The sequence below is a fragment of the Equus quagga genome, chromosome 5 (assembly GCF_021613505.1).
Source record: "Equus quagga isolate Etosha38 chromosome 5, UCLA_HA_Equagga_1.0, whole genome shotgun sequence".
In the NCBI taxonomy this organism is placed as follows: domain Eukaryota; kingdom Metazoa; phylum Chordata; class Mammalia; order Perissodactyla; family Equidae; genus Equus; species Equus quagga.
Genome location: NC_060271.1, coordinates 115,228,959 through 115,256,912, shown reverse-complemented (window position 1 = coordinate 115,256,912; position 27,954 = coordinate 115,228,959). Strand labels below are relative to the sequence as shown.

Below are 27,954 nucleotides of genomic sequence, written 5' to 3'. Positions count from 1 at the left end.
ATGGACAAAACACTGTATTCAAATAAATATTTGAGCCTCAAGCAGAATATTAGGGATTCAGCCTGCTTTGTTTAGGGGTCTCTGTCATGTTTGTCTCCAAATAAGAACACAGGTCTCCCCCATGCACATGGCCCCCAGGAAGCAGTCTGTCCGACAGCAAATTCTTCCAAGGGCTCTGGAGGAGCTGTTTCAATCTTAAGTTTGCTCAAGCGTCGGGAAAGCTGACTATCCACCAGTTCTACTCGAATGTGGATTTGCTCTGCCCGTGGGCACCTACCTTTCTCTACAGCCTCCCAACAGCATCTCCAATAAATAAACTGAGTGTGGGCTCAGTGAGAGGCAGGCGTGGATGCCATCTCTCCCATCTGGAATCACCCGTCATTTCCCTGCTTCCCCAGCTTCCCCCACGGTGGTACTTCATTTCATTATACTTAGTTGTCATATGTACTTCTCCTTTACTACTGTATGTGCTCTGTGAGGATCAGCAATTCCCTACTACACACATTCATAGATGATCGATCAGTGTTTGGGGGATTAATAAATAAATAGTTCCAGCATAGGACTTTTTCAACAAAGCGATGAACAATTGAGAATATTCTAGGTATATCTCGAAGGATGATCCACACCAGAATTTAAAAGGCGCCCTTCAACTTGCACCGTAATATCTTCACACATACCACCTGGGACTGTGTCTTCCCTGGAGCATCAAGTCGGGGGTTGTACTGCAGCCAGTTCCACATCCCTTGAAGAGGGGATTATTTGGGCTTAGTGCTCCTCTACACCCCAATTCCAGACCTCCAGCCCCTTTGAGTTCCACTAAAGCTGTGCCACTTAACTTTCAGACTGTCCCCCACACAGCAGGTTTCCTGGCAGGATTGGTGTCCCAGCCTTCTCAGTGAGGAGCTTAGACAATTAGCTCGGAAATTCTGTTCCTTCTTCACCGGGTGCTTTCTTGTGTTGGGTCAAGTCCTGGTATTTCATTAGGATAATAAAAGGGAGAAAGTCAAACTCTCAGAATGTGAAAGTCTTCCATATAATAAAAGCTGACTGGTAATTTATGGCTGTTCCACCTGAGGGTGACTTTGGGATCAATACAATCTTTAGTTGGACTTTCAGAGACTCAATTCATAAAGGCTCTCAGCGTGTCATTAGTAGGGTGCATCAGCCAGTTCACCTCCCAGAAGGCCGCCAGCGAGATCCAGCTCATCCTCAGACTGAAAATCTCTTGAGCAGGCGGTCTGGTTGGGTGGTCTCACCGCCTCTCCCCGTCTTGCAGACAACTCTACCTAACACAGAGTCCATGCAGCTTGGTCCTTTGGTGGTGCCTACGTCTTTGCAGACTTTGTCCAAATGCTTCCTCATGCCGTGGGGAAAAAGACATGCACTTCACCTCCCTTCCTATATCTAGGGCAGTAAGTGTCCAGAGTCTGAAAGCCTGACCAGATTTACAAGCCATGAGTTGTGGTTTTTCCTGCTTAGCTCAAATGTCCTTGGCCTTCTACAGTCCACTAACCCTCCCTTACTGGTCAGAGTCTATGCAGCCGTGAGTGAGTCTTCTGGGTCCCAGGCTCCATTTTAGCCTGAGTGGGCTCTGTTTCCTTTCTTTCTGAGTAAGGGGTTGCTGCAGAGTTTGCGCACTGTCCTGAACTTGGCCAGCCCATCCTCTCCCATCACAGGTCTAGCTTCCATGTAGCCTACTGGCCTTGGCAGAGTAGGAAGTACAAAGGGCGCACACTGTCCAAAGCTTCTTAAACAAGGCTCACTCCTGCACACTGTGGAGACTTTTCTCTAAAGCCATGTAGTTAACATGTTTTTGTCAGTTAATTCATGTTAAGTTTATTCATTGGGCATCTGCCCTGTGTACGGTGCTGTGGTGGCTGTCAGGTACAGTGGAAATACAGAGATGATTCATTGACTCTTATCCTCAAAGAGTAGCAATCTTACAGCAGATGTGACAGGAGCACAAATAACTAGGAATTGTGGTAAAACATAAGTACCATAATGGTGGTAAAAATAAAAGTCTGCAGACAGTTGGAGAAGAAGTTATTTCTTGGTTGATGAGATGAATTAATTATGCTTAATTTATGTGCTTTATAATTGAGATGCTTGTATATGAGGTTTGTTTAAAGAGAGGTGGTAGGAAGCCCACTTGTTCTGGGTTCTTCTAAGAATAGAGTGTTTCTCTAAATCCCCACTCCCTGTGTACCATCCATCGTTGGAACCACATAGGCTGCCAGGGGCTCAGTGAAAGAAGTGGAGAAGAACGACCTATCTGAGGGAGGCCCCCCCGGAGGCCGCGCTGTCAGAAGCTGAGCAGCCAAGTCTGCCCGGATCCTCCTTGTTGGAGACACTCTCTCAGGAGCCCTCAGGGAACTGACGAATCCGCAGGTTGATCTCTGAGGCAGTCTCAGATTGATACCCCTGATTGGAAAACAGGTCCCAGTGCTATTAAGAGTGGTGACAGCTTTCAGACGGGGCATAAACCAATTGTTAAAGACCCCCCAGCATATTCACCAGAGCGGGAGAATTCATTTTGGTATAGGGGAAAAACAACCATTTGGGTAATTACATTCTGTTTCTCGGCGTCTCCTCTAACACATTAGCGGGAGATAATATTCCACATTCTAAGTCCAGCACCATCCCACAGCGCTCTATTAAACAGCTGTCACCTTCCTCCCCAAAACTGGATGCATTTCTCAGCAGGAAGAAGGACTCCCTGCGTGTGAGTGCGTGTCAACCGCATCAATCCTGGCTTGTAGAAAATGTACTGGCAGGGCGAGAGGCAAAGCATTGTGGTGGGAAAATCACAGGACTAGTGGTAAAGAGACCAGATTCTGGATTTGCTCAGCTGTGACTTGCTGTGTGACCTTGGGTAAGTCACTTAATTTCTCTGGTGCCAGGGTTTCCAAAGCTGTAAAGTGAGGCAGCCTGGAGAGGTGATTCACATGGCATCTGCGGTTTGGGGTTACCATGTGGGCTCTTTCTCAGGAGACCATGGGCTCTCCATGATTCTTGCTTTGGGCTGGAAACTCTCAAAATGGGTTGGCAACATGATGCTTGGATACTGTGGCCTATCCACTGCCACCGACCCCCGAGAGTGAAGGCTGTGGAGGCATTGGGCCTGGGTTCTTCTTTGCTCCTCATTGACCTAAGGCCTAAGAAGATTGGCTGCCTTTGAAACAAATTATATTTGGCTTATCCTTTCCCTCACTTCATTGTGTTTCATGATCCATTTCAGACTTCTGACCCCACTAAAGTAATGGGAAATTAGGGAGAGATGGATGGAGAAAGAATGCAAAGGCCCAGGGGTAAGATGGGACGTGGGAAGGAGCAGGAAATGGAGGAGAAATAGATAAAGGGAGACTGAGGATGGAAGGGGAGAGAGAGAGTACAGGCATGGATGGGAGGCAGAATTCGAAAAGAACAGGGAGAAGAGGGAGAGACTTGGAGAAAGAGTTACAGGAAGGAGGCCAAATACAGGAGAATGACAGAGGTTATGGAAATAAGTGTTACAAGTTTAAGAAATTCATTCCCTCTCTTCCTCCCTTCTCCTTCCCTTCCGCCCTCCTTCCCGCCTTCTTTCCTTATTTCCTCCTTCCTTCCTTCTTTCCAACAAACACTTATTAACAGCCCCCAATCTCACACACCATATTCTACATCAATATTCTAAGTGCTAAAGATGAAAACATGAATAAAACATGGTCCTTGCATGCAAGGAGTTTACAGTATATTAGGAGGCAGTGTTTAATGTGTGACAAGGTGTGGAAAGACCATCATAAGAGGCATGTGCACACAGCAAGGGGAGTGGATCAATTTACCGGGGGAGGGAAGGTGGGTCAAGGAGGCTTCATGGAGATAGCTGGGTTTCATGAAATGAGAAGAATCTCTGTGCTCTTCTCTTATGCAGTTCCCTCCCTATAGCTCTGTTGAATTATCTTCTTTCATGCAGGCCCTGAGTTAGTCATTCCATCCTCCATGTTTCCGCGGTGCTGTGAAACAGCTTTATCTGCATTCACCTCACTGTATTGTAATCACTTCCTTCCATGTCTGTCTTACTCACTAGACTGATCTCTTTAAGGCCAGGAAACTTGTTTATTTGCTTTTATACTTATATTGCCCAGTACCTAGCACAGCGCCAGCAAACAGCAGATGCAAAAAATCCCCTCAAAACCAAAAAACCACATTGAATGAAAGTGTTAGGCATATATAATTTCTTTCTTCTATTGGTTCCCATTTACATGGCTTACCACAACAACTGACTCCCCACACACTATTTCCATCACACCACCACAATTTGGGAGAAGGATGTTTCTCCAAATGCTTTTCTCAACATCCATGCCTTGCCTGCTCTCTTTTCCTTTCTTCTTCCTTCCCTTCCCTTTCTTTTGCACCTGCCTCTTCCCTTCTCCCAGGGTCCCGAGAAGAAGTGAGTTAACCTCAGTTTCCCTTTCATATTGGCTGTCTAGAACCTTTTTCTAAGAGTGTGGGGTTTCAGGGATCTCTTCGCAGGCAGAGCCTGGGGTGTGCACTAATATAATAAATTGAGGGCTCCTAGGAATGTCTCTTTCCTCAGAGCACAGACCTCACTTTGGCTTCTTTCTTCCTAGGGAGCCTTCATCCACTGCTGCTGGGCTATTTCCTGGAAACAGCATGGAGTTGGCCTGGAGGAATGGCCTGTTTCATGGAGTGGTGCCTCTCTGAGCTCACACCACTCAGCCCCGAAGAGGCTGCCTTTTTGACTTGAAAATGTAGGTGGAAGCCACCTGGCCTCCTCTCTCACACCCTCAGGAAAACTTCACTTCTATTGGGATGTATCCTATAGGTCTATGAGCTCACTGGACCACTACCACCCCTGGACCGAAGGGGCGGGATTGCATGGTTGTCTACATTGTAGTTGGCTTGGCCTGCATACAGTTACTCAGTCTATTTTTCTGAAGGAATTGTGTCTTTTAATCTTTGTCCACAATCCCAGGGACCTCAGTGATGGACACCTTTTAAAAACTGATATAAATAATTCTTTAGTTCACAATTACCACCTCTGAAAGCAGGATGCTTGGAAAGCTGGTACAATTTGAGGCAACAATTCAGACTCAGTCATCTCTTCAGAAAAGTTCTTAAGAAATGTGTAGAGGAAACCAGATTGCAATCTGTTTGTTACAAGCCGCGGGAGAACATAACGTCTTCGTTGGAAACTGGAGTAATGCTGGCATGAAGTGGCACCCCTCCCCTACAAGACCTCCTGCTTCCTCCCATTTTGTGAGCGAGACTATGAAACTCTCTAATGGTTTTGCCGAAATAAATCTAAGCCCTTAAAAATGTCACCCAACCTCATAGTTCCTCATTATTAAGGGCTACAAACACAGACTTAAAAAGGGAAAACCTAAATATTACTGAGTTAGTGTTTTATATTGAATGGAGTCTTTCATGATCAGAGATTAATTACAGCAAGGCTACCTATCCAGATACATGGGTCTAAAACAGCTACCCCACCTCCATGGCAGATACCTGATGTTTTCAGACTAGGAAAAGAAATGCCCAGCTTGGGTGATGATAAGACCTGGCAGGGCTGACAGGCTTTGGTTTCAGGACTATCTCTCTGTTCCCTCCTGGAAAGGGAAATGGAGCAGTGTGAGGAGCTATGGTGACTTCTCTGAGATGCAGGGCAGCAGTTGAACTGGGGAAGGGCCAGCAAATGAAGTTGGCTTGATGTGGGCTTCATGCTCCTGCTTAGGAAAGCTGGAAGCCCCTCACATGCTTGCACTAAGAGGGAATCTGGTTCTGATAGAAATCCTGCCAGATCTTTCTGAAGGACACATTGTCCTTGAGGAAAGAGCCAACTATCATTCCTTACATGTGACCTGGTTTTCATGGTCAAGGAAACTGAAGTCCCATTCAGGGATGCTTGCCAAGCTCTTCAGTAGCAAAACGGACAACGAAGAGCTGGGGCTCAGGGCAGTGGTCAGGAAGCTTCCCTGAGGCTGGGCTAAGCTGCTCTGGTGGAGAACAAATGTGGAACAGAGAGCAAGTGGGGGCCATGGAGCAATCCCGACATGTCGTTTGTTCTCATTACTTCATTTATCCATTTATCTTTCATCCATCTAGCACATCTTTATTGAGAACTTATTATGCTTTAGGCATCAGGCCATTGTGCGAGTTGGTAGGACTCATTTTGGTGAGTAGGGGTGGGAGGTGGGAGAAGAGGAAATATAGAACTCTAAAGAGAAAGAAGGTAGAGAATCAGCTTTGTTGAAAATTTTCTGTGCCCTGTTTTTACACAGGTTGTTTCACTGAGTTTAATCCCATCCCTATAATGTTGCATTATAACAATTCTCATTTTAGTTGAGAAATAACCAATGCTTAGACAGGTTGAGTTAGATGAGTGCTGTGTATGGCTCCAAAATCTTTTTCACTGTAGTGCAGAGTCCTTGGAAGCTTACCATCTAGATGGGCAGGAACACATTCTCATGTGTGTTGGATGAATCAAGAGTTGGTAGACTCCATCCAAAACATAGACTGGTACTAAACATGAAATCACTTTCTATAAGTCATGAGCAGATGACTTGAGGTTAGTTAGTGCTAAATGACGATACTGTGGGAAGTGCTCATGGATGCCACTGGGGGATGAAATGAGATTCATGATGGTCCTTGATGAAGAGATGGGATGACTGTCCCTGGCCTGTTCAGAGGACAGATTGTTGCTTTGGTGGGCTGGAGTGTGGGATTTGGTCAGAGGCCAAAATGGAGAGGGCTGGGAAGGTACGTTAGGGCCAGAGAAAAAAGGCTTCAAGGTTTTTGAACTTTACAGGTGATTGAGATATTAAGAAGGAAAAAGATGTAAGAGTTCTTTCAAAAAATGAACCTGGCCATCACAGAACACAGGCTGGATCCTGCCTTAGGTCATGATCTTTTGATGGGGGAGAATAAGGTGTAAACCAAAACCATTCACGTATAGCCCCACAGGGCTGGCTCTTAGCCTGATTCAGGACTACAGTCCACACCCAAAAGGAGTGAATCTTTGCTGGAAGATCTTAGAATTTTAAAAGATTTTGAGTTCTTTGTCTCCCATCAAAATTATTGTGGAAACTCTTCCCAAGAAGGTCTTAAAAAGAGGTGCTGATAGCTCTCACTGGTGATTGTTTAGCTGGAGGCACAGCAAAGAACTGGAGTCCGGGGATGTGATAATATGATAATATTATTATGATTATGATCATTATAATTCAAAATATGATATTATTTGGAAACATCATCTGAGGTTTCTCTTTCCTGATCTTTGTAGACCCACTCCCTTGCCCTCCTCCATTTAGATAGTTGCTATTACTTTCTCCATGTACTGCCTTGGATGTGGAGGGCAGATACACTTGAACACAGATTTTCAACAATAAGATCTGGACTTTTTGAGAGCAAAACAGATTTTGGAGTAAAAAGCTCTGAGTTTTGAGTATCTGGAACCAAGAATTGGTAGGCCCCCAAACATAGGCCTACAGTAAAAGCCACAGAGTGAGGCAAAATGTACAAGGGTGTGGAATAGACTCTGTATATTGGGAGCAGAGAGACAATGACAGAAGGAGAGCAAGCAAGTGCCCGACAAAGACAATAAGGTCTTGCATTTCCTATCTGGGACTTGGCCTGGTACAGGTGTGGGAAGGAGAGAAAGACCAGAAAGTTTGAGCGACTTGTGAGCAAGAAGATGTGTGCCCTAGGTTAGACATGTGTGCTCTCGGCTGCTTCAATAGTCAGGAGAGTGGAGGGGGCAGCCAGGAGATTCTTGAAAGGGAGAGCCCTAGAGCCGAGAACAGCATGGGAGAGTGTCAAGAGTCTCAGTGTCCCCCTGATTGGGTCTAGAGGTGGCTGAGAGGGTGAGGGCAGAGCTGTAGAGGCCTTGTAGACGGACCTTGTGTGATCCATGTGGACCAGATGACCTGCAAGCAAGGACTCTTTCAGTCCCACTCATGGGGCTGGCCCAATGACCAAAGACCAACAGGGGAGGCCAGAGTGGAGTGGATGGCTCTTCCATTACCAGATGGCACAGAAGCCTTCCATTTTTTCTTGCTTCCCAGAAGAATGGGAAGGAAAAGAGGAGAATTCTGAACTGTCTGAATATCTATGCAAAAGGGATAAAGAAAATTCCTGTGTCAGATTTGACTTTAAGAGCTGACTTTAGATTAAGCTGTTTGCCGGCAATGGAAATGGGGAGGTTCTCCTAAGAGCCAAGTTCAGTTTAATTTTTAATTTTTGCATATGGACTGTAAAATTCACTTCCTTTATATGATGTTTGAAATCCTTTCCAATGGGCTGATTCTCTCACAACTGGTCTGGCTTTTCTTCCCCCACCATACCTCTCTTCTTAAGCATGCCCTTTCCCTAGGCTGAGCGTGGGTTGGTCCTCTCTTTGAAAATACAAGCTGAGACATAAGGTTCCAGTAGGCTTATCATGCATTTAATACTTTATCAGGATTCTATGTATTCCATTTATTTCAATTAAGACCATTGACTGAGCATCTGGTCTGTGCCAGGCTCTGTGCTGGATGGTGAGGAGCCAGGAAGAGGAAACAGAAACATATAGATGTTAAAGCTACTTTCTAACCTTTCCCAAGCTAGGGAGTAGCAGGGTGAGGTTGAAGGAAAAATGAAATAAGAGGTGAAAAGTTAAGACTTGGTTACTTGGTGATTTAAGAACCTTAATGTCTTTGGGCCTCAGTCTGCTAATCTGTAAAATTAGGGAGGAGTGAAGACCCCCCCCCCACCAAAAATCCTTTAAGCCCTTTCCAGATGCTAAATTATATGGAACTTGTGACTTTCAAAAGTGAAGAATTGTTTAGTTAACTGAAGCCCTAGAAGGTAAGGGAGTTGATAGAATATGGCCAGTACAAGGACACTTGCTGTTCAATTCTGTTGTAACATCTTCAGGGAAGTGGCAAAGTCCCACCTTAAGTAAATCATATGGGGGTGAGTACATGGCTGATCACAGCCTGAGTTGTCCCAGTAGTGTTCAGGACCCAGGGAAGGAGTTTCTAGATGGTGTGTACTGAAGGGCCTGCTCTTGCAATATTATTATTATTATTATTATTATTATTATTATTAGTAGTAGTAGTAGTAGTAGTAGTAGTAGTAGTAGTAGCAGCAGTATTTTGGCAGGAGAGAATCTGGAATTTAAGCTTATGCTACTGGGTGTGTTCGTTTTTGCTCATACTTACAAAGTAGAATGCCCGCCTACAATCATTACATGGATATCTGAAATCATCTGAAATATTGACATACTTGCCTTGTTTACAATTTCTAGCTGCTGACTGCATTCATAGACACTTTCGCATACCACTCCCTCCTGACTCAATTGTTCATTCACTCACTCAACACTCTACAAAAATTCATGGAGCCCCTATTGCGTGCCAGGCTTTGAGCCAAGCACTAGGAATGTAGAGATGAGGTGGAAGGCTCACAATGTAGCAGGAGGGAAAATAAGAGAAGCAAAAGTACTTGAATGATCCACTTGAGTCCTACGAAGAAGCCTTGCTAGAACTCTGCAGACAAAGCACTGGGCTACCCCTCATACCATACTTACTGGGGGTGTTTGTAGCTGGAACCAAGGGCTGGAGTCAGGGGTACAGTGGGAAGAACTCTACAGCTGACCAAAGAACCCATCAAATGGTGACTATATGACTCCTTTTCTATTTTTTATCTCTGAAAAGCAACAACCAATGATGAGAGATGGCGGGACCTCATATCAGTGGGGCTTCTGATGAAGTTGCACCAGATAATATAATAATATGAAAATACAAATATGATTTTTAAAAAATCCCAAAGAGTTTGAGTTCTTTGATAAAGTCTCCAGCCTAGGTTCTGGAAGCATGGACTTCTGTTGTGGAGTATGGTTACTAGGTGGTGGGGAAATGGGGAGCCAAGTTTATGCATCTGGACTGGTACTGGGTAGGGAGATTCCACTTCTTCAATCAGTGCCAGCTCAGAGCCACTAAGTTTGGTGCAGAAGGAGCACTTCATGGTGGGGGGAGGGGCTAGACCTCATAGCCTTTTCTTCCACCCTCCCTCCCTCTTTTCCTTACCCCCTTCCTTCCTCTTTTTCTGAGATTTGCCATTTCCTTGGAGAATCTTATGAATCACTACTGCCATCATCAATCAGGTCTCAGGAGTGATGTTTAAACCCTTTAAAACCTTGGCCAAAGCCCAGACAAAATTCTTGGAGTACAACCAAAATAAGCTAGAACGTTCAACCTGACTTTACAGAAGACTGAGAAAGACAAGGGAGAAAACCTCCCATGCACATCATGTGCTTTGCTGACCCAAGAAGGGAGGAGAGTTTTCCCAAGACTCTCCTTCCTAGCTTCTAGTGTCTTCCCATGTAGTCAGTGCAACCTCAGCTCCCATTACCCAAAAGCCCTCTCAAACTTCATTTCTTGAGCCCCAGAGGAGAACGCTGGACCTCTTATCTACCTAGATCCTTGCCTTTGCCATGTGATCAACACCAGGAAAGACCTCACTCTCCAACTGAAGGCTGTGGTCTTGCCCCTGAGGCTCACGTTAGGACCACCATGTCCAAATGCCCCACAAAACCCCTCACTATTCCTGTGCACATGTGTGCGCATGCCATGTGTGCACGTGTGTGCATATGTGTGTGTGGGGGTAAGGTCTCCTAATGAGAGAATGACAGGCACATGATGGGACCGGAGGAAGAACAGGCAGAGGGAAAAATGAGGAGAGGAGAAAATCTATGCCTAGAGTAAGGAAGAAAAGAGAGGAAAACTCCACGTGTGCACACCCTAGATCTGGCCCCAGTATAGTCAGTCTGACCATGTCAGCCATTGTCCATGGGTGCAGAGGTTCAGGACTGTGCCTGGAGTGAAAGCAGAGTAGGCTTCGCTGATAATTGGGTACCCACAGCGATCAGATGGCCAATTCCATACCCTAGTTTTCTTACCCTCACAAAATGAGAGGAAGAAAGTTGGGAAGTGAGAATGAGTCATAGACAAGCAAAAAGACAATGGCATCCAGAGTCTGGGAGAGACAGAGGGAAGAGAGGCTGAGGATGGGGAGATGTAAGGAGAGACTGTCCAAAGATGCCAAAACAAACAATGGAGAAGGGAAATGATCCGTCTGCCTTTACTTATTTATTATTACACAGAGAAAACAGATGATATGACCACTGATTGAGTAGAGGCTTTGGCTTTGCATGTAGCCACAGGTAACGAGTGCAGAGAAAGGAATGGGGAAAAGGCCCACGCAGGAGGAGGAATGGCAGAGAATGGACAGGAGGACAGTGCTCTAACATTAGTGTACAGACATGCACAGTGGATATATGAGACAGAGCGCATGACAGCCAGCAAGCAAGAGTTTGTGTCTGTGTACTAATAAGAAAGACAGGTATGACTCCTGAGGTGGTAAGAAGAAAATCAGAGACCACCTGTCCTTGTAATTCTGCTCTCTGTTCTAATGCACATAATGGAATTCTGGGAATTTCTCACCCTAGCTTTACACGCTCATAAGACCAAGTCCACAGGGAGAGGCTTTGGGCTCCTCACCTGCTCTCCTCAACCTCTGGGGCCTGGGGTGCAGGATGCTTGCTCCATTCCCAGCCCTCCCAGAGACTAAACTGACTCTCTCCAGGGTTTGGTTCTGCTGCTGTTCTGGCCATGACAGCTTGTTCACCTCCTTGCTGTGTGTTCCTGAACCATATACCTACAGACAGGTTGCTTCTCGACTCTAGTCTCAGGCTGTCTGTCCCTGTAGCATTCGAAAGCTAATCAGAGTCCTTGTCCAGAACTGATGTTTTCATTATATTTACATTTCACAAATGATTAAAAGGATCAGTTTATAAAAGCAAAAGAAAGTTGAGGTGTTCAACCTCTCTGGGCCTTTTAAGACAACAGACTTATTATGTCCATGTGAATTTCTAGGAAGAAGCCTCTAATGAAAGTTTATTGCCTCTCAGCTTCCACTGGCCAGTGATGTGGCTCGTCCTTCCTGTTCATTAGAGCAGAACGGCATCCTAGTGGGGTTGTAGCCTCACAGAGCCTGTGCCCACCTTCTGGCCCACACCCCCAATGAGCTTGGGAGGATCCCAGTGCTGCTATGATGGTCCCATCACCCTCCCAAGCATGTGATTTGGGATCCAGACAGGATATTGCACCCGTGTTCTTGAAGGAAATGATAAGACCCTGGCCTACCAGTTGCATGAATGATTAATGAGGAGTAATTAGTTAACGTTTGTTAAGCGCTTTATAGACACAAAGTGCAGGGTAAGAGCTAAATGAAGAGGCAGAAGCAGCAAAAGCCAAAAGACTTGACATCCACCCAAATGTTGCTCATAGAATCCCAGACTGTTGCAGCTGAGGGAAGGAGGGACCACAGAGACTATTTGCCCCGTGGTTTGTAAACTGCACATTGCAGGGCCTTCTGGGCAGCTGCCCAGCAAGCATCTCCCAGTGCTGCCTCCCCAAACAATCTCAACAGGAAAAGCAAAATAAGGTTCCACAAAAACTGTGCTCACAGCAAAAACTGAAGACAGAGAATGCCAAAAACTTCAAAATAACCACGAGTGAAAAGAGACAAAGCATCACATCCCAGCAGTGCACGCCTGGACTCCCGTCTATGTCCATCAGCTAGCAATCGGCTCCCTCCGCCCACGCTCACATTCCTCCACTCCGGAGGACTTTGGTTCCCGCAGCCCCTGGTGTCAGGAGCTCTGTCCAGGCGTCTGGGCAGAGAGGAAGTACAATGTCTCCTCGCTCTTCAGATAAACGTTTAGTAGCCCTCCCTGTATCCTCCTGCAAACAAAACAAAACCAACTCTGAGATCAGTTCTGTCCTTGGGGAAATTTAAGAAGCTTTAGGGCTACGCACAAATATTAAATCTAATATTTGGTTAGTCTGGCCCTGACTTGGTACCTCAATTTTAGGAACTGAGCCCTTATCTGACTAATTTGGTAGGTTAGGGCGCCCCTGCTGGGCTCTAGTGCCACCTTGGGATTCTGCTTGCCATCCTGCCCTTCTCTGGCTTGCACTGAGAGAACACCTTCCTTGTGGCTCCAGCTGTCCAGCAAGTGATCCCAGACCTGGCTGTATCTCCTTCTCTTACCCATGTCCCACTGTCCTCCCGGAGTGGTGCGTCATCAACACCCTCTCTTTTGTGCCCCAAATGGCAGAGAAGAGTGAAGTCAGCTCTCAAAATGTGAGGGATCACTACAAGCAGAAAAGGTCTTTAAAGCCCACGTTCTATCTTAAAATTTGTGTGCAGGTTGCGTTGGAGCCCAATATGCGGCCATGCTAATTTTAATTTAAAAATGTCCTTTCACTCAATCTTTTGGTAAAGTTGAAGCTCTGGAAAGATGTACCATTGATTCTGTGGGATTAGACACTCTCAGAACACCACTACATATTCTCGAGGTACAAGTGTCCAAGTGTGAGAAGTGCATGCCTCAGTTTACCCCAAGCCACTTGCTGGATCCTGGCCCTTCCCGATTTGCCCACCGTCAACTGCCTTTAACCATTCCCTGCGTGGAGGAGGCACTGGAGGCAGTGCAGTGAGCCTGATCTCAGAACTGTGGGGCAGAGCACAGAGAGCAGAGTCAGCTCATCCCTGCTCCAGGGATGTCCTTAGACTTCACCAAGCCCTTGAGTTGTACCGATTCACCGTTGGTCCAGTTTTTCTTGATGACTCATACCAATCATTTCTACTATGGGTTAATTAAGAGTTACCAAAGCCATTGGGTCAACACCACCACGATATGCTCTTTGGACTTAGGGAGGGGTAGAACTAACCCTGTTTGATTTGCCAGTAGGTTCTAGGCACTGTGTCATGTAGGGCGCACACAGTATCATAGTTACTCCTCACACAGACCCCAGGGTAGGTACCATTGTCTTTATTTCACATGTGAACTATCCAGTACTACAAGACGTAATGGACACGTAGCACCCAACAACTCAGGTAGGATTCAGATCCATGTTTTCTTATCCAAATCCTCCTCTTCCCACTATTCATGATGCAGAGTCCCTTGCTTTTCTTCTTGTTGCATCTTTCTGCCTATTTTAATTGTTATGGCCTCTATCAAAGCATGAAAGAAACAGAGAGAGGAGGAGAGGTTGGAAAGTATGAATTCTGCTGTCAGCTGTTTCAGGAAGATGGAGAGGCTGAGGGAGAGATGGTGGATTGAAACCGATGTCTAAACTGACATTTCTCTTATCATCTCTGGAATTAATTTATCTGGTCCCACCCTGTTCCCCTCACAGCCACAGATTTTAAGGAATGGCTACAAAGAGGCCTTAGAGACCTAAAGCAAGAACACAGCTTCACCAAGCCCCTCATTCGTCACTAGCTGGAGTCAGTCTCATTAATAACTGGGGCTTAATCCTCCACATTCAAAGAGACTCCCATTACCCAAAACAATAATTTTTTTAATTACCCAGGCAGAGTGGCAATTGCATATTGAATACTAAGGATGATTTAAAACTAATAAATACTTTTGGAAATTCCTTGAACATTTTAATGAATTAAAAGTTATGAAATATTTATAAGCAGTAACAACCCCATTTAGAACCATTAATAAAATAAATACATTAGTCAGAGAATGAAATTCATTACTATTTTACTACTAGACATTGATGTCAATGACTGAATATTGCTCCAAATTACTTGTAAAATAGAACAATTATTTTAGTGTGATTAATCTTTTCAATTATTTCTTTTATGTAGTTGTAATTTGAAAGTAATTTTCTTCTGGGAGTACAATGACCTCAGCACACTGGTTCCTTATTTATTTATATTTAAAACCCTTTTTTGTCTGCCCCCGTTTCCAGGCGATTTCCAATGGTCGCATATCTAAAATAGTTGCCTAAGCAATCGTTATTGTTCCTAAGCACTTTGCGGGGCATTTTTAATTGGCTTTATTAGCAATTATGAAGAAGCTATTCCAAAGTAAGGAAGTCTCTGCCAACAGCAGCAGAGGAGGGGCTGCAAGTTCTTTCCCGGTTCCACCAGCTGGGGGCCTGGCTGTTTCAGGATCTGTGCTGTCTGCCGAGGGAGGCAGTGTGACAAACATGCCGAAGGACTTTCAGGCTCTTCCCCAGCCTCCAGCCATCCCCACAGGATTAAAGAGTCCTAACCCTTTTCGTAGCATGAGGGATTCTGTTCACCCAGCCACAAAGGAAAAATGACTTTATCAGGGATAAAAGCGTAGATTGTGGCGGGTAGAGAAGCAGCTGCTATTGAAACCAGACTGCGGACGTGGGCTGTCAGAGTCTCTGATGGAAATGGGGTAACCTTTTCCTTGGCCCAACGGTTCAGACAAGGCACAGATGGAAAGTGAAAGGTGGATGTGAACCTGCAAACATACCCTGGGGTAGTCGTGCAGAATTATTCAGCCCTGGTTCCAGAATGAGAACATTCAGCTGAGTCAGGGGACCCGGGAGAGAGAGGGCAATGGTATTTATTGTGCCAACTGTGCTACGGGCTCTATACACTGTATCAGTTTTAATTTCCCAACAAACCTATAATTATGTATTATTAGCCCCATTTACTGATGGAAAAACTGGAACTCAGATTTAAGAAAACTCTTCCAAGCTCAAAATGGTGGTAAGCCACAGAGCTCGGATTCCACATGCATTCTGGCTGATTCCAAAGCCTGTAATCTCTCTCCTACGTTGTAACAAGAAAACCTTTATTCAATATATTAAAAATATGTTGGTGGCTGTGCTTGCCATGAGAAAAGCATTGTTAGTTGTTAATTGGGATATAGAGATTTAAAAAAAATACATAGTATTTGATTCTAGGAACTTAGCATCTATTGAATGAGACACATAACTCTGGAAAGAAGCAGACTCTTCTAAAATAGAACTACACCGAAACTTAATTCTGAGCTGAGACTTCTTGGAGAAGATACTTTTGAGCTGAGATTTAAAAGAGGTGCAGGACTTTGAAAGACAGAATGGGAATGAGGAGAGGGAGAGCACTCTGCAGGGGTATAGCTAGGACAAACGCCTGGGGTGGGGAGGTGTGTTTGGAGAAATGAGTGTAGATCTCAGTGGCTAGATGAAATTGTAATTTTAATCTTATCTTTTAAATAGTACAGCCCACAGATAAATTATGAGCAGGAAGTTTTAGAAACAGGGAGTTAAGAAGAGGGGTGTTTGGAAATAGGGTTCATGCTCTACCTGGAGGACACAATGAGAACTGAGTGTGGACACAGACTGTGGCTATGCTTTCTCCTTGGCTTTCGCTTCCAAGCAATAGATCTCACCATTGCAGAGTTGACTCAGTCCCTTGAAGTGACTAACCTGGAGGATGGCCGCCTTGGTGCCACCTCAGGTTGGCAGTGCTGTGACTCTCATCACTCACTTGGCATTTGGTTATCATTAACACTGCAAAGTTTTGGAGGAGGCAGCAGAAGAGCCAATTTGTTTCTGTAAACAGCAGTTTCTCCTTGAGAAGGTGAGCAGGAGCAAGAGAGCAACTTGGTTTTAAAAGGCTTCAAGTCAGGTGAAGCCCAGAGAGGTCAGGTAGCTCAGGGCATCATCTACAACACACTTCTTTAGCCATCTTCTCATTTGCCCCTCCTGATTAAGGACAGTTTTGGGATAGCCACTGACATATCGTTATTCCTATTTTAAATTAAAAAAGAATCAAGGTGCCAATTCTGAGGGTGATCTTTAGTGTTCTTTCTGGACTGAAAAGTTGGCTAGTCTATGGTAAATAAGAGATGGAAAAGGGACTTCCATCCCCTGATTGAGGGTTCAGGGCTCATTCTGTGGTTTTTCTGAGAAAGGCACCTTGGCACTAGTAGGAGGATGACATCTCTATAAATGGAGCACCTATTCGACACCTCTGGTGCAAATTAAATGTCCAGGGATGCCTTTTGGAGAGCAGTTTCTGTGCAGAGCAGAATGGAGATCTTAAAGCTATCACACCAAAACTCAGTCCTAAGATAGAAGCAACAAATTTATATCAATATCAGTATGCTTTCAGTTTAGTATTTACTCAGTGAATGTCTGTCAGATGAATGAGTGAGCACATGGATGGATGGATGGATGGATGAGTCTCTCCATACAGAGTTTTCCGCTCGCAGCCCCAAGACAGAATGCCACAGTAATTTCCCTTTTACAAGCACAAATGGAGGATCCTGCTGGGGCGTTTTCTGCTTTTGGAACAGAAAATGCCCAGTTTGGGCCAGGCTGCCAGGAGCCCGTGAGGTAATCCCTCATTTTACCCAGCTGGATTTTGAAGCCCACTCCAGAGGCTGATCAGTTCCACATGGCTGGCCAAAGATTAGAATCTGTTTGTTCAGCTTCTCTCATTTCCTCTTGTTCCCTCTTGGTTAAGTAGGACATCCTCCACTTCCCATCATTGTCTTTGGTGGACTAGGAGGAGAGAGAGGGGACAAAGCTGGGGGATGCCACACTTTTTTCTTTTTGAGGAAAACTAGCCCTGAGCTAACATCTGCTGCCAATACTCCTCTTTTTGCTGAGGAAGATTGGCCCTGAGCTAACATCTGTGCCAATTTTCCTCTACTTTATATATGGGACATCTGCCACAGCATGGCTTGATAAGCAGTGTGTAGGTCCACACCCAGGATCAAAACCAGCGAACCCCCGGCTGCCGAAGTGGAGTGCGCGACCTTAACCGCTATACCACCGGGCCGGGCCCCAGATGCCACACATTTTTTTACTGGAAACATTCATACTAGCCCTATGCCTAGCATCTCAAAGCTAGGACTCAGAGGGATAAGAACTTGCCTCATGAAAACGGCCCATATTCAAAGTATAATAGCCTTGTGCTTAGTCCTAGCTGTTTAAAGAAGGTATGGTTATCTAACTATTTTTGGCTATCACATTTTAAGTAAGTTCAGAATCATTGGATCAAAAGCCTGGAATTCATAAGAGAGTTGAAACCAGACTGTCAGTGGTTCTCAAACTGTATTTCATGAAACTCCATTTGGAGGGGGGGTGTGAAGGGCTGTGGAGCAGGTGAATTCTGTGCCCCCCACCCTCCCTTCCCCTCGGGCAGCCCTACTTATGTAATTTTATATACTGGACTTTTATATAAGACTTTGTTAGAATTAAGGGTTCAGCCTCTAAAAACTCTTTGAAGACCATGGATCTAGTTCCAATGCCCTCATTTTAGGCTCAGAGAGGTAAAGATATCTGTGCATCTTCAACTCTTTTGAGATATGCGTTTTAAGGCATCCATGGTAGTGGGACTGCATTTGACACCTTGATTCCTCCCCCTTCCTGAGCTACAGAATTCAGTGAAATAACCCCTCCTGGGTAATGTGAGGGTTATGACACCCTCTCTGCTGAACGGGTCAGAGGAGGTAATGTGTATGAAAGGGTCTTGATAGGGTAAGGGGCTAAGAATATTTCTTATTGAGAAATCTGCTAGTGAGCTGAATGTGGCTCTGACCTGAGAAACCTCAGGCATGATTCTTGCAAGTTCATGAAAGAGAAAGGGAACTATGGTGGCCTGCAATAAAATATATTTATGCTCATACAGGAGCCATTTGCAGTTCTTTGATTTTCATGGATGGGGGCGTCCACTGTTGACCAGTGCAGTGGTACACCTAAGGTACTTTTGACCAACCCAGGCAAGGAGAAGGAAATTCTAAATTGGTTTCTTAGAAAACCTGAGAACTTGACAACCATAACGTGGAGGCAGAAATCACATTAGATTGGTCAGTAATTATTGTGTCAAAGTTCAAGGTAAATCTTGGGGTGTTTGTCCATTCAGTTTCCACATGGTGACAGAGGATCTTTAGAAGTATTAGATGCTTTCTTAGAAGGGGTTCTTTCCAGCAGTGACTTTCCACAGGTAGCAGCAGCATGTGGAGCTAAGAGCATGGATGCTGGAGCAGACGACCTCCATCCCAATATCTGCTGTGAGACTTTGGGTAAATTATTTAGGTCTCTGTGCCTTGATTTCCCCATCCATATAATGGAAGTGCTGATAATAATAATAGATACCTCATAGTCTTGTTGTAGGATTAAATGAGTTAATATATGCAACATGCATAGAACAGGCCCTGGTGCACAGAAGGTGCTAGATGGGTGTTTGCAATGATGTATATTTTTATGGCTGCTAAGAGGCACACTGATCTTTTTAAAATCCTTTTCAAGGAGCTAGTCCTTCCTGACCATCCTGACACGTGTTTTTCTATAGGCTCCTCTGAACGTGAGGGATCCTGATGAGTGTCCTGCATAATCCTATAGTTCTGCTATAGAACTAAAGCAAGGTTCTATCTGCTGAAGAAAGGTTTTTGTGATTGGGGAAAGGGTTCCCTGGGAGCCCAGGCGTGGGAGCCTCTGGGGGCTGGTATTCCTCCTGTCAGTGCTGAATATACAAACTGCTCTTTTAAGATAACAGGAAAAACTCTTCCAAGCAATTGCCACTCACTGCTACTTTTTTTGGAAGTAGAAGGCTAATAGCCCAAAGCTATTAAAGCAGGAGCAGCATTTATCAATTGATTCATTAACCAACAATCAGTCAACAAGTATTTATGTGGTGTTTCCTATGTGTTTAGCACTCTGTTCATTGTCCCCTGGAGAAATAAAACGAAATATAGGACAAAGTCTCGAACCTCAAGTTAGGGTCCCCAAATAACTAATTGGGAAATAATTATAAAACAGCTACTAAATTTAGATGTAGAGAGCAAATCTTCCAAGACAAACTTCTGTAGCTGTGAATGACATTCTGGAGGATTTGGACCCCAAGCTGGATCTTAAGCGATCAGTCTGTGTTCAGATGGAAGGCCTGGGACCAAGCGGGCCGTTCCTGGTGTAGTGTACAGAAAACCAGTCCGACGAGAAGGGAGGAGATGTGGGAGAACAAGGGGCATAATGGTCGCGGGTTCAGTGGGGCCAGATTGTAAAGGACCTTGGAAATCAAGCAGAGACACTGGGGCTCTCCAGGCAGGATTGAGCAGTGGTGAAAGTACCAAGGCCAGAGGCAAGATAGTCCTGATGTCAGTCTCAGCTCTACCACCAACCAGCTGGGTGATCCCCAGCACATCACTTTCCTGGTCCCAGGAATGAGGGAGGTGGCTCAGTCTAGCCCCCATATTTCTGATGTGGGAGGCAATAAGAAGTTACCGAAATTGCATGAAAGTGCCACAAGGAAAGGGATCTTTGGGGAGATTTGTCTGGTAATGAGTGAAGGATGGGTAATGGTATCAGGGAGGCCAGCTGGCTACTGCCAAAGTCCAAGTATGCATTTCCAAAGGCCTGGCTAAGCCTGTTGCTGAGAAAATGAAGTCAGAAAGGCAAATTTGAGAAGCAGCAACAGTAGAATTTAGACAACAACAGACAGGATGCAAGGCAGCCACAAGTCTAGAGTCCAGGGCTCAGCCGTTTGGATGTAGTGACAAGAGGAAGAATCAAAGATAATCCTAAGATTTCTGGTAATAAATAAATCCCCAGTCTCTATGCATTCCACAAAGGTGGCAGAATGTAGTGGACAGATGCACTGGCTTGGTGGTCAGATTGACTTGGGATTGAATTTAGCTCTACCTTTCCTTAACTGAATGACCTTGGTAAGTGTTGAAAGTTCTGTGAGCTTCAGGTTCCCCATCTGTAGAATGAGGATAATAGTACCTGCCCTATAGCGTTAGTGTAAAGCTCACAGTGGTAGCACATGTAAAGGGATCAATCAGCATTTTGCCTTTGCACATGGTAAGTGCCCTGTTCAAGTTAGATTTTATTGCTTATTAACTGAGCACCTATTAAGTGTTACACACTGTGATAGGTGTTAGGATTCAGAGAGGAGAGAGGCATGGGCTCTGCCCTGATGATACCCACAGATAGGTATCATCTCCTATGTGGAAAGAATTGTCCTAATGTCTCCTGTAAGGCTTTGTTGATTAACTGAAATAACGCCTTTCTTCATGTGGGCCACAGAAAGGCTGTAGAGTTTTACAGATGTGTTCCTCCTCATGCTCTGTCTGTGCCTGATGCATCATGGGGGGACCAAGTTGCTATCAGAAAATAGACCAGGAATCCTGCAGACCTATCTGTAACCTTGGCTGACATGTCACCAGCCCTTTTCACTCCCTCAAACATACTACTTCTCTCTCCTATCTCTTCCCCTTCATGACGTAACCAAATGGATGACCTCAGAAAACATCAATGTTCATCTACATCAAATAGGGCTTGAGTATGCCTCCAAAATAACTCCTTCTCTTTAAATACGTGAGTGTAGTTTTAGGATGCTTCTTATGCTTGCAAGTTGTCCACACCAACTGATGTGCACCTGAATTTGTTCCACTATGGGAGGGAGGGTCAGAAGTTCTCAGGGAACACTGGAACCACTTTGTTCTTCTCTGCTCTCTGCTTTACACATCCACACTGATCCCTTCACACTCTTTGGTGGCCACAGAAGCCCCAGCCAGAGAAGGAGTGCAGAGAACATCTGTTTCTCCAAGAGACCATCTGTTCTTGGAGCTGGAGTCTCTGAGGGAAGGTAGCTGGGCCATGAGAACCTTCCTAAGTCTCCTGGCCAATCCACTTTCCTTAGAGCATTAGAGGCAGACTTCTTTTCTCCTTCCTCTAAGAAAGTGTCCTGCCAGAAGAAACACTTCATGGATCATTAGAGAAAGTTAGGAGGTTAACTCTCTTGGTTTTATGATGGTAGAGAAGCAGATAAGAAACAGGTCTTTTAATCTCTGCAGCAGACTCACTGCAAATGCAACATAAGCTTCAGAGAAAGATTTTATGGGTAAATGGGAGTTGTAGGGGTAAGAGAGGAAAAATTGGCAGAACTGGTTGAGATCCTTGATTCAAAGGTACAAAATTTTTGCAGGAATATTTCTGTTAGGCCTGATATCTGGGGTTTTGTAGTCTCTTATTCCCTTCTCCTCATGTTGCTCAAGTTAGATTAGGTCAATTCTGGGAACTGATACCTTCTCCCTGTCACATTCCTGTTAACTGGCTCCATTTCAACAGATGGCCTCTTTTGGACGGTACATAGACCTTTGACATCTGTGAGGATTGATGATGTCCAGAGACATTCACAAATCCCCAAGTTCGTGAGTGCAGAAACATTTGTACAAGCTCCTGGCTTTCTCCCAAACCATATGTTTCATGTACATTGCCTCACATCACAGGTTAACCACCTTTTCAACTTGAACTGAAGTTCAATCTATCACGTTATGATGATTTTTCTTTCTCCCACACATAAACCAGCTTTGATTAAAGGGAAAAAAAGCACTGTGTGAAAGTTCTTACAAGGTCCACAATGAATGAAGAGACACAGCAGCATAAAGCGCTGGGTGGTCAGTGGGTTCCCTACCTAAGCGAGTCCTTTTCATATACCAGCCTCCAACAGGCACAAGATTCAAGGCTGGGTCTCTACATGCAATAGATAGCTGTGTGTTATGGGCTTTCATAGTTATTTACAAGCAGTCTAAATTGAGAATTAGGTCTGGGAGTGACACAATTTCCTTCCTGTCTACACTTCATTCTTGAGCCTCTCAGACCATAGGTTCCATGGCACAGGTGAGAGCTCCCTTCCCTGTGAGCCTCTGGGCAGAGGCAGGCAGAGCAGAAGAATAGCAGTAATAAAAGCAACTTCTTCCTGAAGATTTGTATAATTCAAGCCCATCTCCCATATCCTCTACATGTGAGAAACAATGTTTATAATTATGACCCTAGGTTTTCTGAAGAATCAAGGAAAGATCAGCCTCATATATCTATTGATGATCCATTTCATCCCGCTTACAATTAGACTTGAGCCAAAGTCTAAAGAAAGATAAATATAAAATATGATTTTGAAAATAGGAATAGAAGATCAAAAACTCCGTAGAGGAGGGAGAAAGAAGCTTATCAAAAAACTACACAGATATAGTTACTGTGACTGAGTATTGCATTTAGTGCAGAGTTTCATAGCAACAAAGGCAAAAGAGAAAAAACCGACAAATTATTATTCAGGAGAGAGATGTCTCCTCTTAGTGATAAATCTTGAAATAAACTCACAGTGTGGGATTCATGCAAAAGGAATTCAACGACTCAGTGGACCATCCTCTAATGGTTTTTACAAAATAAACCAAAAATTTCACATATAACCATTTCCCATGTTGTCCCTTAATAATAGCTTAAATCAAATCATTAAAAATACTTAGTTGTTAATTTTGCCTCAGAAAAAAAAAGTAAAGTAACAATCATTATCAAATCAGTGGGGTGAAGAATGGGTAGAGATATAGGTGAAAGAAAAATGGCGGGATGTTGACAACTGTCGAAATTGGGTTGAGGGTGTATATGAGGGCTCATTGCACTATTCTATTTATTCGTACACATTTGAAATTTTCCATAATAAAAAAACAAAACAAAACACAGCTGAAAGCATTTTTCAGCTAGGGAAGTTAAGCTAATGTGTTACCTAACAAGGACCATATTCTATTTGATGAAGTTTTAAGTTAGGCAGATATAATGTTATACTCAATCTTTGAAGATTGATCAGCTGGGTTATGAAGCACTTGGTAATGCTCAGAATCAGGCCCAAAGAACTACAGACTTTTCTATATAAGTGTGCACATTCCCAGCTAATCATGGCGGCAAGTTATTGGCACACTTAATACAACAAGCTGCCAAGGAGTGGAGGGAAAAGCCAGATTCAGATACCTTCACTGCAGTTCTTCAGGGCAAAGAAGTCCACTGCAGACAAGCTTCGGTTTCCACTGGAGATGTATTCCAGGGCCACTCGGAACGGGTTCTCTGGGCGCCCAATCCTTCCCTGCAGCACCGTCCAGCTGGTTCCATTGGAAAGCAGAGGGGAAGAACACAGAAAAACAGTGATGAGAAGCAGGCCTGACATGCAGAGAGGTCCTGCCCCTGCAGTGACTTCAGGGCCCACGTTCTTCATGGGCACCAAGAGATGGAATCCTAAGTGGCTCTAAGAATGGTGACCATGGTAGCAACACGCAAACTTTTGTTTCCTTTTTGTCCAGCTTAGAGGCCCAATAGTCACACCCACTATAGCCACTGGTGTTTCTTTTGTCATATTCTTTTTAGGAAATTGCAGACCTTTGAACTATTTCAGTAGCTAGTCCTATAGGAAAAGAATATCTATACTTGAGAAAACCTGTCGGCAGAGTGAAAGAATTGTCTTCAAAACATTTATCAGTGTATTCATAATTATCTCTGGAAAGAATGCTTGGTTTTTGGAATTTTATCTGATCCCAAAGTCTCAGAACCCTCAGGTCTGCTGTATAGTTATTTAAGGGATGCTAGCAAGGGCTACTTATTTATTGCAGGAAAATTAAAGTGCACCGAAGCATGTATTTTGGGGTAAAAGGTACCTTAGATTGACGTGGACTCTGCAAAAAGGTGCAAACAGAAGAAGACAGAAACAGGTCAAATAGTGAGCTCTGCATCCATCTATAACCAAGGACTCTGACACTGCGGGAGAACGGAGAATAAGCTAAACGAACATTTTTACACCACACCCAGGCTATTAGCCTCTTGGAATAGCCTCCCATCACTGATTGGAACATCAAATTTATTTTCCAACATGGATTCAGGTTTTTTATATATATAGTTATCTTGACAATTTTCTGTGGAGAATAAAAATTACTTGGACTATTTCATAGTTTCTTTCCTTTTAAAGAAAAAAAATTTTATTGATGTATAATGATGTACAATAAATTACATGTACCAAAAGTGTACAATCTGATGAATTGATGTGTAAGAACTGAGGAGTTGTGATGTATGTATACACCCATGAACTCATCACAATGTTTCACATCGTCTTACCACTAGGTTGGGCTTAGGTATGGCTAAGGAATTTTGGGAAAGACTAGCTTTCTGTTTTAAGAAATTTTTAAAGCACCCTCCCCCCAACTATAAAGTGATGTTCACTATAAAAAATATTAAAAATCTAACCATTGAGAAGAGTTGGTAGAGGAAAGTAAAAGTCACCCAGAAGCTCATTATCCAGAGATAACCATGGTTAACACTTCAGTGAACAGCCTTTCAGCTACAATTCTACATAAATGAGACCACAGTACATATGCTCTCTGTGACTGCACTTTGCCACTCAATAGTATGTCAGGACACAATAAATATAGGTTACATGATCAGGTCAATGATTGTATTTTTAATGACTTCTGCATTCCTCCTGATTTTTCTCTTTATAATCATGCTGAGGCTAATGCTGTGTATTTAAGTAAATACTGCCTTAGGATAAATTCTTAGAACCTGAGTCAAAGTGCATGTAAATTTAAAATCGGAGGCATATTGTCAATCCTCCAAGAGTGAATCAGAGGGCCCATTTGTCCGTTTGCTTGCTAACAGTAGACCCGTCAAGTCTTTTCTGTCTTTGCCAACTTTCAGTGAGGAAGGCATCGCCTAAGGCAATCAACGGTCTTTCAGGGGAGCACTCTTGGATGGCAGGTTTGAGTCTCCAGTCCTGCCACATTGCTCGGCATGCAGTGGGAGGCTGTTGAGTGAAGAAGGTAGTTTTGTTCCCTTTCTATGCCCTTCTGTAGTTAATTCAGATCACCGGAGCCAAGGCCTCAGCCATTTAATAAAAGTGTATTAAGTTTCCCCACAATAGATGCTGTAGAAGGGATTATTGCTGTTGTAAAGTTTGTTGTCTGTTACTGTACCCAGCAGGATTTCTATCCAAAATAAAACCAGTGCAACTGAATAAGGAAAAGGAGGGCTTTCAGTTTAAATGTGGGACTGTCAAAGAAATATTTGAAAAGAAAATGTAAACGAGGGGTTCTTAAGGAAACAAACAAACAGAGCAGAATTTTTGTTGTTCTTCTGAAAAATAAAGGACCCTATTTTTGAGAAAGATCGTGGTGAAAGGCATGACTATTCATATTCTGCCAAAATTGTAGCTCTCCGCTCCGAGGAATGACGGATTTTAATTCCAGGTACACAGTGGCCCTTGACAATGATTTCCATTTCTATATTGGCACTAGCCCTCTGGATAAATGTGTCAAGAGTTTTAGGAATTAGTTTCTGAGTTACTGATGCAATAACTTTTGTCTGAAATTCTTTGGCCTCCCATAGTTTACTGCTGCAACTTTAATAACTTTCAGAGCAGTCGCCAAACATGTATTTTATAACCAGGGAAGCTGAGACTAGAAAAGGGCAAGCCTATTCCTAGGGTCAGATTTGTTTAAGAGACAGCCAAAAACCTCATGAAAAACAAATCCAAGCTCTCTTTTCTGTCCGCCTCCATTTTCTTTGCTTACATCCTAGTGGTCACGAAACTCGCTCATTAGGGTCCTGTTTTCCTCTTTGGCTGGTGACAACTCTACTAGTGCTTGAAAAGCAGAAGGTTATGTTCCAGCTTAGAGCCTCCTAGAAACAAAGAAACAAAAGTGCAGCTGTATCCATGTGCTGGGGATTTGTGGCCATCTTAGCACTGGTGCTTCCATCAATCAATTTGACAGTGTGGGGAGTCCATCTGGGCTTCGAGAAGCCAGAAGGTCTGTATGGACAGCCTGTCACCATCCATTATCTTCCAGGTGTCTCTCTGGAGCTCTCCACTTTGAGTTCTGGCTCTGCCCCTCATTTGCCTGATGACTTTGAACAGGGTACTTTACTCAACCAGAAAAAGTATCTCCAACTTTGTGTGAATTTGCTGAGAAAAAAAAAACTGACCACACACTTTTGCTGAGTAGCTACATCATAATGAATTCATTAGAGTCCATCAGAAAAGGCAGGAGGGCTGGCTTGTGAATATCAAGGTCCATTTCTGACCTGGAGGCTGGAAGTGGTATGTACAAAGGCCACTCATTTGGGAGCTGAGTCTCAGATTCTGGTCCTGGATTTGCATGGGTTAGGGTAAGTACCTGCACCTCCTTGAGATTTAGTTTCTTTCATTAGCAAAATGTGGGCATTGAATTTAACGTTCTCCAAGGTCCCTTGGTGATCTGATGCCTATACTTTTCTAGCAGATTGCAGGAGTTCCAGCGACAAAACACTTTATGAAACCCCTGAAAGCTGCAATGGACAAATAATGTTCTACAGAAGATGGAAGAAGAGTAATTAGTCAAAAAAAATCACAGATTTATTCCTGCAAAGAGACTCAGTTCCACCCATCAGAGAAATGGAGAGACTTGCCCAAGGGTACACGTTTGGTCATCTGCAGACCTAAGATTAAAATCAAGTATATTATTGCTCCCAGATTGCAAGAAGAGACAATGCAATCTCTGGATCAGTCTGTGTATCCAGTCATTTTTCATATCACTAGAATCACAGAGATAGAAAAGGATACGTCTATGTAGCATTGCTAGGGGGATCACCAGTCTGGATTCTGAGGATAGACAGGCCAGCCAGACAGCAAAACATGGACATTGTCAGGAAATGCACACACAGAACCCAAAATTATAAGAAGCTCTGACATGGAAACAAAAACAATTTCTAGGGCTCCCATCACTCCATACCAGGTTAGTCTCTACATGTTTAAAGGAGACTATCTGGCATGTTTGATGTGAGGCAAGCTGCTGATGACATTGAAGGTTTGGCAGCCGTCTCAAGAGGATGAAGGCACCAAGTTATTTTAAGCCCAGAATGAAGGGGTACTTTTTGGCAGCACCTGATGGCCACGGATGGCAGTTGACAAGACAGAAGAATGTGCATTACCTTGCTTCTGTGTGACATTCCAATAGGCATAATGTTGATGTAGGGCTGGCTCACAAAAGTGAGCCCTCAAACTCTATATGCTATTTGATGGAATGCCTTCCTGAGATGGTTTTAGTTGTCACAATATCACGAGGCCTAGACTGCGTTCTCAGCTCCACCACTTACTAGCTAAGAGACCTTAGGCAAGTGATTTAACTTCTCTAATCTTTGGTTTCCTTATTTGTAAGATGGAAGTCATAATGCCTAGCTTGCTGGATACTTGTGAGAATTTGTGAGAAGGATGTATGCAAAGGAACATTCTTATTGGGGGCTCAGTAAGAGGGAACTATACTTACAGAAGACCACAGCTTTCTTCATGAAATGGCAGTGG

General features: G+C 44.0%; 1 protein-coding gene across 1 annotated transcript in view; it reads right to left on the bottom strand.

The window, feature by feature from the left end:
• Window positions 1–27,954, bottom strand: part of ALK (ALK receptor tyrosine kinase) — a 665,412-nt gene that overhangs the window by 162,256 nt on the left and 475,202 nt on the right. Inside the window, exon 5 of the mRNA XM_046663493.1 lies at window positions 23,607–23,734. Coding sequence (XP_046519449.1) covers window positions 23,607–23,734 — 128 coding nt within the window. The remainder of the gene's footprint in view (window positions 1–23,606; window positions 23,735–27,954) is intronic.